At 32.6% G+C, this 15,401-nt stretch overlaps 1 protein-coding gene, 1 non-coding gene and 1 pseudogene across 2 annotated transcripts; 1 reads left to right on the top strand and 2 right to left on the bottom strand.

Moving 5' to 3' along the window:
* The first annotated feature begins 5,476 nt into the window (after window positions 1-5,476).
* LOC130496108 (B3 domain-containing transcription factor VRN1) lies at window positions 5,477-8,285 on the top strand. Its single transcript, XM_056987894.1, has 5 exons — window positions 5,477-5,826; window positions 6,765-7,218; window positions 7,293-7,361; window positions 7,462-7,661; window positions 7,749-8,285. The coding sequence occupies exons 1-5, from the start codon at window positions 5,767-5,769 to the stop codon at window positions 7,995-7,997; spliced, it is 1,032 nt and encodes a 343-aa protein (XP_056843874.1). The 5' UTR covers window positions 5,477-5,766; the 3' UTR covers window positions 7,998-8,285.
* A 508-nt stretch (window positions 8,286-8,793) lies between these two features.
* Window positions 8,794-8,878, bottom strand: TRNAY-GUA (transfer RNA tyrosine (anticodon GUA)). Its single transcript is given in 2 exon segments — window positions 8,794-8,829; window positions 8,842-8,878. It is a non-coding gene; the product is annotated as a tRNA-Tyr (tRNA).
* A 2,881-nt stretch (window positions 8,879-11,759) lies between these two features.
* Window positions 11,760-13,532, bottom strand: LOC130496635 (protein JINGUBANG-like; annotated as a pseudogene).
* Window positions 13,533-15,401: the final 1,869 nt, after the last annotated feature.

Genomic DNA, 15,401 nt, shown 5'->3' with positions numbered 1-15,401 from the left:
GTAGGTCTGCCATGTATTTGCCGCATTTATATACTCCCTCTGTTTCATAATAAGTATCACTCTGAGTTTATTTTCTTGTTACACAAAGAGTGTCATTTTACAATTCTAATATAAATTATACTAACTTTCAGCTGAAAATTAATTGCAAACTGCATTGATTTTATAAATATTTTATTTATCTAAAATACTACTCCCTCTGTTTCATAATAAGTGTCATTCTGAGCTCATTTTCTTGTTACACAAAGAGTGTCACTTTACAATTCCAATGTAAATTATACTAACTTTCAGCTGAGGTATTATGTTATATATTAATTGCAAACTGCATTGGTTTTATAAATAATTTTATTTATCTAAAATACTATTGGTCAAAGAGGTATAATTAATTACAAACTTACCTATATTTCAACAACTTTCTTAATCTGTGTGAAAAATGTCACAACGACACTCTTTAAAACGGAGGGAGTATTGGTCAAAGAGGTATAATTAATTACAACTTACATATATTTCAACAATTTTCTTAATCTGTGTGAAAAATGTCACAACGACACTCTTTAAGAACGGAAGGAGTATATGTTAATGTTGTAGTAGGATTTACAACTCATATATACGAGATGTGTTATGTTGTACTCGCGGCTTCACCTTCACATATGTTCAGTGGCGGAGCTATGCCCATTTTGGGTGGGGCAGTTTCCCCCGATGATATTTGAAAATTTCATGTAACTATATGGATTTTTTTTATAATGCTCCTGATGATATTTCAAATTATACATTGATATTAAAATTTTGTCCCGGGTAAAAGTAAATTCTAGATCCGCCACTGCATATGTTGTGATCGGATTGTACATGGCTGTAGCTAGTAATGATGTAAGTAAACCCTTTGAAACACAAAAGTAATGATGTAAGATACAAGCAAAGGGTCTTTTACAAAAAAAGATGCATGCAAAGTGTACTTGAATATATGTGCTTGTTGTAATTGAGTTTATATATGTAGTACGTAGGTTTACGCAAGCTGTACGTATATAGACTTATTATACACTTGATTATAAATGTTGTAGCTGAGTTTATATATGTAAGTTTAATCGCGTTTAGGCATATCATATATAGATTTCTTCGTCGTGGTTGGGTTTATACATTTTGAGCCGGATTAGCATAAAAGTACCTAGGCTTTAGGCTTGCATATTTGTAGTCAGGGTTTTACATAGCTAGTTAATTTTAGGGGTTATTTGTGAAATAACCAAAAAAATTAAAATTAGCTTTTAAGAGAGAGATAGAAAGAAAAAAGGAGAGAGGATGAGTTTTTGATCATTTTGTGAATTTAGTTTTTTTTTTTAGCTACTAGATGTAATTTCTCTTAATTTTATACATATTATAAAGTTAAACTATTTATGTAACCAAGTTTATATATGTTGTCAATTATTCGGCATATAATGATTTGTACTTGTTGCATCGGTATATCTTAAATCTCTATACACCAGCAAAAGCCCAACATTCGTTTGGTACGGTATGTCATTTCGGTTTAGGATAATTTTTTTTTTCTTATAAGTATGTACTAGGTGATTTTCCCGTGCTCATGCACGGGTATAAATATTTATAAAATAAATATAATATAATAATTAATTTATATATAATTTAATTTTAAATTAACTTATAATAGTATGCATAATTTTTATTAATAATATTAAATTATTTCAATTAGACATATGATTTTAGATATATTATATCTAGTCTATTTTTAAGAGTCGATTTAGTTATCATTTAAGTATATTGGATTGCATTTATTTCTCTGAATTCAACTATAATATTTTTGTTCTAAATATATTAAAATTTTGATTAATTTTCTTATTTTCATTTATGTTGGTTGTCGTCTTCCTTAATTTTAATATAACTTATTATTTTAGATATAAGGTTGATCAGTCTGTAAGTATATTGAGTTAAATATATTCTTTCAAATTCAAAATTAAATATAATTATTTTATTTTTATGGTTTACGTGGTTGGACTAATAAAATTAAGTATCCAGGCTCTGTTTACTAAAAATTCAGTTGATAATTAATATATAATATGTTATATATAATTAAGTTAAATCAAATTAATTTTATTTATCGTTTAAAAATGCATGTATGATCATAATATTTATCAAATTATATGTTCATTTTAAAAATATATATATTAAAAAATAAAAGATGATCAATAGGAAGTTACAAATATAAGTAACTAATATATTTTGGGAAGCTCATGAACACATATCAATATTTACAATAAATTAAAATATTTAATAAATTCTAAATAATTTTATGTCTTAGATTTATTGAAAGGTAAACTAAAATTTATTTTAATTAATCTAAAAATAAGAATTCATATTTAATTTGATATTTTGATTATAGTTATATTAAACTCAGCAAACATAAAAACATTAAAAAATAAAATTAATATCAGGAAAACATAATTGTAACAATGAAAATATAGTGTTATGTTATTTAAAATGTTTTGTAATTATTTGATCAAAAATAGTCTATTGTTAAAATGATAATTTTTAATATCCCTTAAAAATAAGCAGTAAAATTTGTGATTGTATTTGAGAAATCATATTATATAAGTAAAATATAATTTATAGATATTATTTCTGTAGATATTATAGTCAACTAAATATATGAAAGATAAATAAAACATTTCAATAATACTAATTATAAACTATTTTTAGTCAATTAAACATATATCATTTTATGCTACTTAATTATTTTATGTAATCATCTATGAAATTAGATATATTATCAAAATATTTCTATTGCTTTGAATATATATATATTGTATTGTTTAAAACTATGTTTTAAAATAAATAATATTTCTTTTTCTAATATCAAGATTATCTTTCTGAAATTTGTTTTTATGAAATCACATGATATACATATATTTTTTTTTCATCTAAGAAACAATAAATATAAAGCAAGTATTTTATTACTTCAAAAGTATACTTTATGTTATTTAAAAATAATTTTAAAATAGAATATTACTATCTTTTGAAATTTCCTTTTTAACTAAATCATATTATATATACATATATTTTCGTTTTTAAATTCAATTTTTAAAGTTTATAATTGTTTCCTTTTTAATATATATGTTATGTGGAAAATTTAAAAAGGAAATTAAATAAAAAAAATAACAGTATTTAAATGTAATATTTTTAATTCATTAATGGTATCAATGTAATCAACTATCGTGAGAGTTAACGTGAGCGCGACATCGATTTTTAAGGTTTATAAATGTTTCCTTTTTAATATATATGTTATATGGAAATTTTTAAAAAGGAAATTAAATTATAAATAATAGTATTTAAATGTAATATTTTTAATTCATTAAGGGTATCAATGTAATCAACCATCGTGAGAGCTAACATGAGCGCGACACATAAGAAACTGACTTCTCAAATAATATTATAGAGATTTTTATAGGGAAATGGAAATCAGGTTTTTTGAAGCTGCTATAAATACAGGTGTAAGGGTTTGTAAAATCATTCATTCACACAATAATAAAAAATCTTAAACGGATATTTACCTTTATTTTTTTGCTCTATTGTTTTCTTCTAAGTTAATTTACATTTGTTCACAACTGTACTAGAGCTGCTCGACCCAGGGGCAGACCTATGTTGACGGGTACAGGGTCACGTGCCTCGTCTAATTAAACGAAATTCTTGTGTATCGTACTTGTTGTTCGATAGTTCAGTGGTATTCACTGTGACCTGGGTAATGAAGGAGCCAGGGTTCGATTCTCCTTCATGCATAATCTTTTAATTTTTCCATTTTTTATTTATGTACTAATATACATTTTAGTTTATACCTGTTTTGTCTAGGTCTAGAACTTATTATCCGAGATTCGGATTTAATCCGAAATCCAATCCGAATCCGCTAAAAAAATCCGGATATACAGAATGGCTGGATCTGAATCCGGATAGCAAAATGTTAGATCCGTCCAAACCAAATCTAAGTCCGGATATCTTGATTTTATTATTCCGGATATCCGGATCCGTAATTTTTATTGATAATTATCTCAAAACAGGAATATATATTTATATATATATATAAAACTAATTGTATTTATTATATTTTTATTTCTATACTAATATATATATATATATATAAATTTATATAAATTTTGTAGTAGTAAACATAGATATAACTGGAAAATATTATATATACTTTTATTATTAAATTATTGTTAATATTTTATATATTTTAATATTATTTTTATTTATTTATATTTATTTTAAAAATCTAAATCCGAATATTCGAATATTACAATTTTTAGAAGGATATCCGAGAACTCCAGATCCGGATAAAGATAGTAAAAACATGGATTCGCCGGATAAAGATCCTTATTCGGATATCTTAAAATACTCCGGATATCCGGTCCGTCCCAGCCTAGTTGTCTATGCATCTTATAAAACATTTTTTCTTCTTCTATTTCCTCTTCTTTGAAACTACTTCATAACTTTATTTAATTTTATACTAGTGTATTATTTTTTAAAGACAATCTAAGTATTTTCTTATGAACAAAAAAGGATGATTGCAAAAAATATAGAATAAAACTATAAAATTTTGGTTATTATTTGACTAATATATATTATTATATTTAAAATGTAATTTTAGTTATATATTTAACTTATATACTACATTTACAATATTATACCTCTGGTACGGTTAAAAAGTTTTCCAGATCCGTCACTGGCTCTAGCCGAATTTATAGATAGTGCATGTAGCTGGATAGCCTGATTTATACATGAATCACTAGATTGGTACACATGAGTTTATCGGTACTATAATCGGATTTATAAACATTGTAGACTTGTAGTTGAGTTTATATTTGGTTACTACATTTTACTTGGGCTCACATGATACAGCTAGTCGGTAGATCCGTATATATATGATCTATCTTTTTTTTTTTTGTCAAACATATATGATCTATCTAGACCTTCCTAATTTTGCAGTACAAATGTACATGATAGAATAAGGAATGCCATCTACTAGTTTCTTACTAGACCTTTTAAATAGATATAGATTGACCGTGAATGTAGTAACCGTACAATGTACATTACGTACTATAATCAAAGGTCAAAACCTTCATAATCATAGTTCACATTCATCATTAGAAAACAAGATAACAAAAAAAAATGGAGCCAAGATAATGCTAGTTTTCTTTCATGAATACATATTTTTCAGAACAAAATTTATTTGCAAATGGGGGTTATAACATATTATCTGTGATATTGATAAAGGCGAAAATATTATATCTTGTGCTACAAAAAAAAGAAGGAAAATAGTTAAATCAAAAGAAAAAGAAACAAATATTATATTTGTTAAAAAACAAAAGAAAAAAGATGGTCCCAAAAGTGGAGTAGGTGGGGGCGGTCGGCTTTTGAATAGTTTAAACAAAAAAAAATCAATAATAAAACCACACGAGTGATCAACCGGTTCGACCCACCGAGTGAACTCGCTCGAGCTGTACAAGTTGTTTTTTTTTAATAACATTATCATTTTTTTATCTATTGGCTTTGGGTTTTGGTTTGGTTGGGTCACTCAAGTCAGGTGTAAAAGGAGAAGAGAGAGTGTTGTAACAGCACCAATCCCCCCCTTTGACCATAGCTTCAGATCTGAAAGTGTTTCTCTGTCTCTGTCGCGTATTCTTTCTCCGGCGTCGTTTCATGATCTGACTTTGGTCTCTTCTTCTTCTTCTTCTCTTTTTTTTTTTCCTTCATCACTGTTTCTCTCTCAACATGCCACGCCCTTTCTTCCACAAGCTGATTTTCTCATCCACTATCCAAGAAAAACGTCTGGTAATCTCCTCTTCTTCCTTTGTATCCCAAAAGTCTCTTCTTTTCTTCTGGGTTTCGGAGTTTTGATCTTTATGCGAATTTGAGAGTTTTCAAGATTGTAATATGCGTTTGTATCATCTGTGTTGTGACAGTTTCTTAGATTGCTTTAATTGAATTGTCTTGATTCTTGATAAAAATCAAGTCAAGTTTGTATTTTTTTTGTTTTTTCAGTTTTGTGAGCTGAATAATTGAGCTAGGAAGATAGAAAATTTTCAATTTGTATATAACTCAGATAATGGGAACTTGTAGATTATGGTTTGGAGAAATCTGCATGTGGTATAGGATTTTGATGATCTAATAGCAAATTGAGTGTAGTGTGTGAATGTGTTTTCTAGTAAGTTGACTTCTGATGATAATAAGATGTATACTTTTGTTAGATTCATGCAATTTCCGAGGAGAAAAAGTTGAGATCTGTTTTTGTGGTTTCTCTGTTTTGTTTACTCTCTTTTGACTGTGTTCTCAGTTTGACTCATGAAGTCTAAAGATTCTAGATTCCTTATTGATTGATAATAGAGTAGTGGAACTAAATAGTAATTGATTTGTAAGATCTATCTCATTGTCTATGTCATAAGCCTCTTCGCTTGTTCCCTTAAGATAAAAGTGATTTTTGTGTAGAAAAATTAAAGTACATAAATGGTTTATTATCTGCTTTATATTCACAATAGATGATACAGTGATTAGTTATCACACTTGTGCAGATTTCACCATGAAAGTTTTGTGGATTATTTTGAACAAAACCCAAATACTAGCATATAAGTAAATAGTCCTCCTTGGAATAAGGTTTTTCTAAGAATTTAGGTTTGAATATTCACATTAAAGTTAACAGATATATAATTTATGTTTTATGAAATTTGAATAATAATCTTTTTTTTTTCTCATTCCTGGTATGCTTTGTGCAGAGAGTTCCAGATAAGTTTGTGAGTAAATTCAAGGACGAGCTATCGGTTGCAGTTGCACTCACAGTACCTGATGGTCATGTTTGGCGTGTAGGGCTAAGGAAAGCTGACAACAACAAAATCTGGTTTCAAGATGGTTGGCAAGAGTTTGTTGACCGTTACTCAATCCGCATTGGTTACCTTTTGATATTCAGATACGAAGGCAACTCTGCCTTCAGCGTCTACATTTACAACTTATCACACTCCGAGATCAACTACCATTCCACCGGTCTCATGGATTCTGCACACAACCACTTCAAACGTGCACGCTTGTTTGAGGACCTTGAAGATGAAGATGTTGAGGTCGTTCATCCTTCTTCTTTGTTGTACCCGTCACAGCATCCTGAAACTACTGCGCACGCTAGTAAAGGGCATACTAGTTCAGCTATCCAGAGCTTCTTCGCTGGACCTGTTAAAGGTGACTTCCTCTCACCTTTCTTTCTTGTTTATCGTGATCGTACTTGTATTTCTTATGTTTCCTTTCTTTACCAGCTGAAGAGACAACACCAACCCCAAAAGTTCCAAAAAAGAGAGGGAGGAAGAAGAAGAACGCTGATCCTGGTAATCATTGTTCTCTCTTCTTAAACTTTTACTGCAGACTCTTGTTTCATACTTAGATAGCTTCTCACTACAAGCTACCTTTTTGATGTGATTTATCCAGAGGAAATAAACTCATCTGCTCCAAGGGATGATGACCCAGAGAACCGTTCAAAGTTCTACGAGAGTGCTTCTGCGAGAAAGAGAACCGTGACTGCAGAGGAAAGAGAGAGGGCTATTAATGCAGCCAAAACGTTCGAGCCAACGAACCCTTTCTTCAGAGTTGTCCTACGACCATCGTATCTATACAGAGGTTGCATCATGGTAAAGCAACAAAACATCTCATTATTACATCACAATGGTATCTGAAACAATTCTATTTTTGTTGTTGTTGCATGTTTCTTTCAACAGTATCTGCCGTCTGGTTTTGCTGAGAAGTATTTAAGCGGGATCTCAGGATTCATCAAGGTCCAGCTCGGGGAGAAACAATGGCCAGTGAGATGCCTCTACAAAGCAGGGAGAGCCAAGTTCAGCCAAGGATGGTACGAGTTCACTCTTGAGAACAACCTTGGAGAAGGTGATGTCTGCGTGTTCGAGCTGCTCAGAACCAGAGACTTCGTTCTGAAAGTGACTGCCTTTCGAGTCAACGAGTACGTCTGAAACAGATATTCACTCTCTGTAGTCACTATGGTGGGTGACTGATGGATCTGCAGTTCCGTGTAGGATGTCTTCATTTAAACTCTCTTGTTATCTCTGTGTCATTGCATGTGGATATGTGTTGTTTTACCATTATATATAACCTTGGAGTGGAACTCAAGTTAGGGTTTAAGAAACTTTTAGAGGTTTGTAAATACCTAATCTCCATCAAATTAGGTGTCGACACTTGTGCCCCAAGGAAAAATGATATGATGAAGATGGGTGTGTTGTGGTGTGTTGTTGATTCTTCCATTTTTTTCTTCACCTCTTCGTTTTGTTTTACCTTCTCTTTGGCTTCATTCGAGCATTATAGCATACAGAAACAGAGCATGGGATTTATGTTGCATGAATAAGGTGTTCCATGAAATGCTTAAGAAAACTTATGTCACATAGAGCGCAAAGCACAAAGGGAATCATAATGGGAGGAAGGCTCTGATTCTGTTTCTTAGATTTTCAAGCTGTTGTGTTGGAGTTAGATTTTCAAAACTATGGATGCATAGTAGATTTTCTCGTTAAAACAGGGCGGTTACAAGTAGCTATGCCTAATAAACCAGATGCTTTCTTGTTAAGTAGTTTCTGCAATGCCTGCAGCATCTATGGAGACACTGTGTGATGTCAGAACCACAAGACTGATTCTTGTGCACTTCAATTCTTAACGGTTCATTTGAGGCATTTTTAAGCAAGAGCGTAACATGGGCTGGCTTTTTGTTTCTCAAAGCCCAAACAAAGAAAGAGTTAAAAAGTTTAAAAAAAAAATTATTCCGACCTGCCGGAATCGAACCAGCGACCTAAAGATTATCTGCGTCTACTACAGTCTTCCGCTCTACCAACTGAGCTAAGGTCGGTTACGTTAGTTGCATTTACAATTATTTATATAATTTATATTTAACTCGATTACATATAGCATCAATGATCTTGTAATGCTTCTTTTGAAAATTTGAGGACAAAGTTTCAAATCATATCCAAAGTGGGCAATATAATTGGACTGTTCTGATAATTATATTTGAGAATTACATATGTGGTATCATATATAATGGTCGTATGAGAGACATTACATTATTTCCTAGTATTTTATTCTAAACAACCAAATCGTTGCACGATTCGAAGATATGTAATTATATAAGCAAGTATTATCAACGGTCTGTGCTGATTATTTAGTGCCAATTATGTTATCTGTCTATTATACTATGAAACTGTCTTAACTAATTCTTAGTTTAGCATTTTAAACGTACATGCTAGTCCTAGTTAAAGCTAGGAGCCTAGGTGCTGACTGCTAAATGCATTCGTGAGTTTAAATCATTTTGTTCGTGAGTTGTGATCGTGTTTTTCAATTTATTTATTCCATCCATGTACTTTATTTGATCAACGAGCATATATAGATTCCTCCGAAGGTCAAAATGAATTATTAATGTTGAAAAATATATAAAAGTTGAATTTGTGATTAACCTACTAATAAGACCTTTAATAGCTACCATGTGAAGATCTGAATAATAAATTAGTCAAAACTATGGGCTTAATCATTCTTAATAAACTAAAGTCAAATGGACAAGTACCTAGTGGAGCTTTGCCTAACTACGTTGGCGAAGCATGACTAACGTGACGGTGTTGTTTTGTAAACTGCAACCTTCATTTTTTAATAGGAAAGCACTAGTTGCTTGTAAAATGCAACCTTAACTATGGGCTTAATCATTGCTAATAAATTAAAGTAATATAGACGAGAAGTAAAGTTTTAGAACATGCTCATATGAATAAATTTGCCTGTGAAAAATCATATAACTTTCACAAAGTTCATTTAAATTTTACATCTTAGTTGAATAAATTATTTAAGAACCAAAACTGAAATTTAGGTGCTTGTTATCCAAATTATAAATTATCCCCCCCCCCTCCCGAAGCACAACATTGACAAAAACATGCCTGGTATAAAGTAGAACAAGATTTTACTAAATTTTCATGCTATTGAAAAAAACTGTTAGGAATAGAAGGGTTAGTCAACGTGCATAGACATGGCTATGCTTGTAAGATTTGCATCAAACTTAAATGATCCGAAAATATTACATTTAGTTTCCAGTGACACACTCTTTTTCAACTAATTGAACTAACAAATCCACCTACCATAGTACCATACATATTTAAAATCTCAAATTTCAGTTGTGATATTTATCAGATCAATTTCAAAATAACTCAAAGAATATATGAGTCGTATAATGTCCATCTATGCGATAGTTATTTTTGGTTTTGGTTTGATGTGTCCTGAGGCTTTGTTGGTTTTTTCAATTACAAAGAGTATTGGTTATGCTTTTAGGTTTGGCACTTGATTATGTATAAACTATAAGTAATGGTGATTCATTAGCTTTTTTTTTTTTGCTAAGAGGTGATTCATTAGCTTATAGTAAAAGTAGTCTCATGATTTTCTGGAAAAGGGATTAATGCAAGCAAAACTGCATTATTTTAATCAACTGGCTTATTGGCTTCTCTTGGGGCTGAGGGCCCTGATTAGATTTCTTCCTATATGATTTCAGTAACTTTTATTTTGCATTACTGTTTGATGTCTAAAATAAACTAACTTATGGTGATATCCACCTATTTTGGGAATTAGTTTGTATTTCGAAAGTGTGTTCAAAACAAAAAAAATGTGTTAAAAAAAGTTTGTATTTCGAAAAAACTTATTAAATGCAATGCATTGTTAGATGTGTTTTGTATGCACATAAGTATTCTTATTCTTAGCTTACGCTTGTTCTTTTCTTATCTTTTGTAGATAAATTTTTATTTTGTAACAATTGGCAAAATAAATTTGCATCCATGTGAATGAAAGGACTAAAATAGAACAAATGACTTGAATTCATGATACGGATTGTGAATTATAAAATTTTACAATTGGCAATAAATAAATTTTGATCCATGTGAGAGGAATGGATTCAAAAATAAAACATTTGACCCGAACTCATAGAATGGATAGTTGAATTATAAAATCTGACAGCTATATTCTAAAATATTGTCAAACAAAGTAATCATAGAGATTAAATGTTTAGGTCATTTGGGATGAAGTAAAAGCTACCATATACCAAAAAAAATTAGACAAATCTAAACTCTTTAAATACATCTAGTCATTCATCATTAGGTGTTCCGATTTTAGTTATTCATTTGAACGGAGTTTCTCACTTATCGAATATATCTTTTTGTGAAAATATAACAATATATATGATCTACAGCACATAAAATCCGACTGTGAAATGTTGAGAATCTAGTTGTTAGGTTTGGCTGGTCTTCTCGTCTATTCCAACATGGTACCTTTGAAAGCTTAAAAGCTTCTTTAAGATTTGGTTGAATCCAATCAAATGTGGCCTGCAAAGAAGAAGAATGCGAGGGGGAGAACACAAGGGCAGTGAAAAGCAGCATAAGCAGGAAGAAGATGGAAAGTGGCTTTAGCGCCTCTGAATAATTAGATTATTGGACTAACTTTAATATATGTGTTAGATCTGTATTATTTGAAAAACTGTAAATTTGTGAGAAATTGGTATGATTTACACCCTACAATAGTGAGACTTTAATACATAAATTCATGAAGACACCAATAAATTTTTACATTTCATTTGTCAATGGCTACAACATATTCAACAAAGAGAAGCTAACAAATCAACTTAACGTACGTTTTAGAAGTGAAAATCTAAAATTCCGTTTTTTATCCACTGGAAACATTAGTTTTTTTTTTGTCAACGGAAACATTAGTTTTTAAATAATCAGTTTTGTACGAATCGTATAATACTAATACATAAACAAAATGATCTCAATACAATGAATAAAATAACATAAAGTTTGTTTTCCCCTTTTCTTTACGTAATTCAAATATGTGCAGTTACAACGAAGCTCAAATAAACTATAGGAAGTTAGGAACTTTCTAAACCTTTTAGATACTTCATGATGTGGCAGTTTGCTATTGGTAGTATGATCTGCTTAGTTGCCTTGACCATTAAGACAGCAGTTACATGTCCGGCGGATCACATAGTCCGCATCTCCACGCGCTAATACGGCGCGTAATCTCTCATCCTCCTCAACCCATCTCAGCCAATCACACCGAAGACGCCGTCTCCTTCACGCGCCAAACCTTCACCGATTTATCCAAACTTCCACTGTACACTATCCATCTCCCTTCGCCGTATTCCTCTCCCTCTTCCACCGCCGTCAAACACTTCACAGGTCCCACGTGGTCCATCAACACCGAGAGACACGTGTGCATCCCATCACCGTTCCTCCTCCACACGCAAATGTTCTTATCCCCTCCGCCGCTCAGCACCAAACTCCCGGCAACCGCGAGACAGAGCACCGCCATACGATGGCCGCGGAGTGCCCCGCCGTGAGATAGATACTTCTTCCCTTCCCAGAAATTAACGGTGCCGTCAGAAGATCCGCAGTAAACAACTGACGCCGTTAAATTAACCGCCAACGCCGTCAAAGCGCTCTCTTCCTTCATCAACACGTTAACCAGAAAATGCTTCGTCCCTCTCCCTCGAAGCTCGCGTCTCCACACTTTCAAAGTCCCGTCGGCGGATCCGGTGAAGAGCAAGTCGTCGAACCCGGCGGCGACGGTGTTGATCGCGTCGTCGTGAGCTTGAATCGATTCGAGGCATTTGGAGTCGGAGAGTCTCCAGACTTTGAGAGTCTTGTCCCACGAACCGGAGTAGAGTAAACCGAGCTCTTCGTTCAAGCTCAGAGACGAAACGGCCGTCGTGGTCGGATCTTGAGAACGTTTTTTCCGGCGACGAACCTCCACGTAGTTCTTCGGGTTCACCGACTTCGTTAAAAACTCTTTAAGAGTCGGTAAGCTTCCGATTCGTGAGTAACCACCGGTTCGTGTCTTGGACCCTCTCCAAACCCGGATTTTACCGTCTTGGTGACCGGTGAAGATCCGGTTATCTCCGGTTATCACAATCGCTTTAACCAAACCGCTTGTTGATTTAAACCCGGCGAAATCCTTGAGATCTTTCCAGACCCGAATGTTCTTGGAATCGGATCCAGTGAATAGAAGATCTCCGGAAGCTGCCAACGAGTAGACGTGACCTTCTTGTCTCACGATCGTACCGATCAAAACCGTTGTCCGAATCATCATCGATGTTTCGGGTCTGGTAGATCCAGGGAGACTTGTAGTAAGGTGAGTAAGTCTGGTTCCACGGAGAGGGAGACATAGTAGGCGTTGTTGGCGTGTCGGTGTAGTACGGAGAGTAAGTCTGGTTCCATGGAGACAAAACCTGATTAGGAGACGAGTCACCGGTCGTGGTCGAAGCATTGCTTTGACGTTGTTGGTTGTTTTTGTTCCTGTTACTACTGGGATTGATGACATCAGCAGCACCATGGCTCTGTTCTTCTTCGTCGGCAGAGAGATCGGTGTTTAAGAAAGCGGCGAAAGTGAGTTTACGGTGATGACTACCACTGGTTTTTGAATCTATAACCATATTGAATAGTTGTTATGGGGTTTATTTTTCTTTCTCGAGGATTATTGAGTTTTAATTTGGTTGTGTGTAGTAAATTTTCCACGGAAAAAAGGGAGTGTGGAATTTTTTTTTTTTCTCTAGGAAAGACTTGTTGGTTTTTGTGAGATTTTGAATAAAGGAGTGTGAAGAGGAAATTGGATTGGCATATTATAGAGAAACCCAAGGAGACAAACAAAGTTGGTAAGCGGACGACGTGGGTTACTGACACGTGACTTTCAGACTGGAAACGTGACCGGCACATTACCGGAGCGTCAGTTTTCACATGAGATCGTATTAAGAAAATGAAAATGTAAGACTAGCTAATCAATATCAGGAAAGGTTTTGTCTTTTATCAGTGGACGGTCTCAAAGCAATGTGCACGGTGCACACAATAATGAGACTGATTATGAACTATAAAAAATTGTTGATCGTCAATTGTTTTACTGTAATAAATTATAAATGAACCATACTCTTAACTTTAGAAATGAATATACAAACAAATTTTTTAAAAATACATTAACTTTTGAAAATTATTTTAAATTATGTTTGTACAATGGGAGGATTTCAAACTCTAATATGAATTCTTCAAACTTTTAGACAACCACTCGTTATTATGAAACTAAAACGTGTATTAAAGGAAAACGTATGAAGCTCATAAACAACAGCAAACACCAAAATATGTAGGAAGACGAAATATGCATATTACTATAACATGTTTGGTTGAGCAATGTGAAAATGATTGTACATGAGATGCGTCCGTACAAAGAGTCGGGTTTTTCTACGAAGTTGGTTGGATAATTTCATAGAAATAGATCTAATATAAAGGGGTGGTTGTGTTGGCGGCTAATTATCTTCACACGTTGCAATGTTGCATAGCATCACGTAACGGTAACACTATTCTCCAACCGATATTGATTTTTATTACTTCGTTTATATGTTTTGATTTAGTTTTACATTTGAGAAAATGTCATCTTCAGATGTTTGACTTTTCTTACTCCCCATGAAGGCATGAAATGACGATAGAACTTTTCGTCTTTTTTTGTGTTACGAAACTATCTGTCTACTTGTACGATTTTTTCTTTTGTTAAACAAGTTGCAAATGGCAAAAATAAATAAATAACCAAAAAGCAAGCTGCAGAACTAGTTGCAACTTGCAAAACAGTCTTTTATATCCTTAAAATTACTGAAGGCCAACCGAAATCAATGACTATATTGTCTCTTCATTTATTCATGGCCTATTCGTGTTGATTGACTTTCATTACGTTAAAGTACATTTTTGGATGGGAGTATGAGAATCATCTATAACATATAAGTTCGTATATTAGTTAAATTTATAAAGTTGAGAGTTGAAACTAAAGTTATAGAGATCAAATCTCAAACAGATGTGCCTTATTTGTTTGCGAACATCTATAACGTTAAACTATGAAATCTTGATTGAGTATATATATTTAAAACTATAGATAAATAATTTAAATTTCTGTATTTAGAATCTACATTGAATCTCGATAATCCATGCTAAGCAATGGCTAAAATAAATGGAAAAAGTGACATTCCAGATGAACCGATACTTTAGTGTCAACCCCTAATTAAATTGAAAAAGATTTTTGACAGCTAGCACAGTTTTGACATTTTGGGGTATCATAATATCATGAAAACTAATATCAATCGCTTACATTTATCCATTTGTTAATATTAGAAAAATGGTAGTAGTTGTCATTGGTCAATTGGTCATGGACTCGAAATACAGAGAACAGTGACGTCTCTGAATCTAAAGACAAAGAGGTTTGTCAGAGGAGGATTTTTATCGTATCCCAAAGCCTTTCACATTCACGTACGTGACGTATTCTTAAACCTGAAAGGATATATCCATCTTCAGGACGTATTATTACGACATCAATACGCC

This window comes from Raphanus sativus, chromosome 6 (assembly GCF_000801105.2).
Source record: "Raphanus sativus cultivar WK10039 chromosome 6, ASM80110v3, whole genome shotgun sequence".
NCBI classification, from domain to species: domain Eukaryota; kingdom Viridiplantae; phylum Streptophyta; class Magnoliopsida; order Brassicales; family Brassicaceae; genus Raphanus; species Raphanus sativus.
Note: the sequence above shows the minus strand (reverse complement) of the source record. Positions and strands in the feature narration are given on the sequence as shown.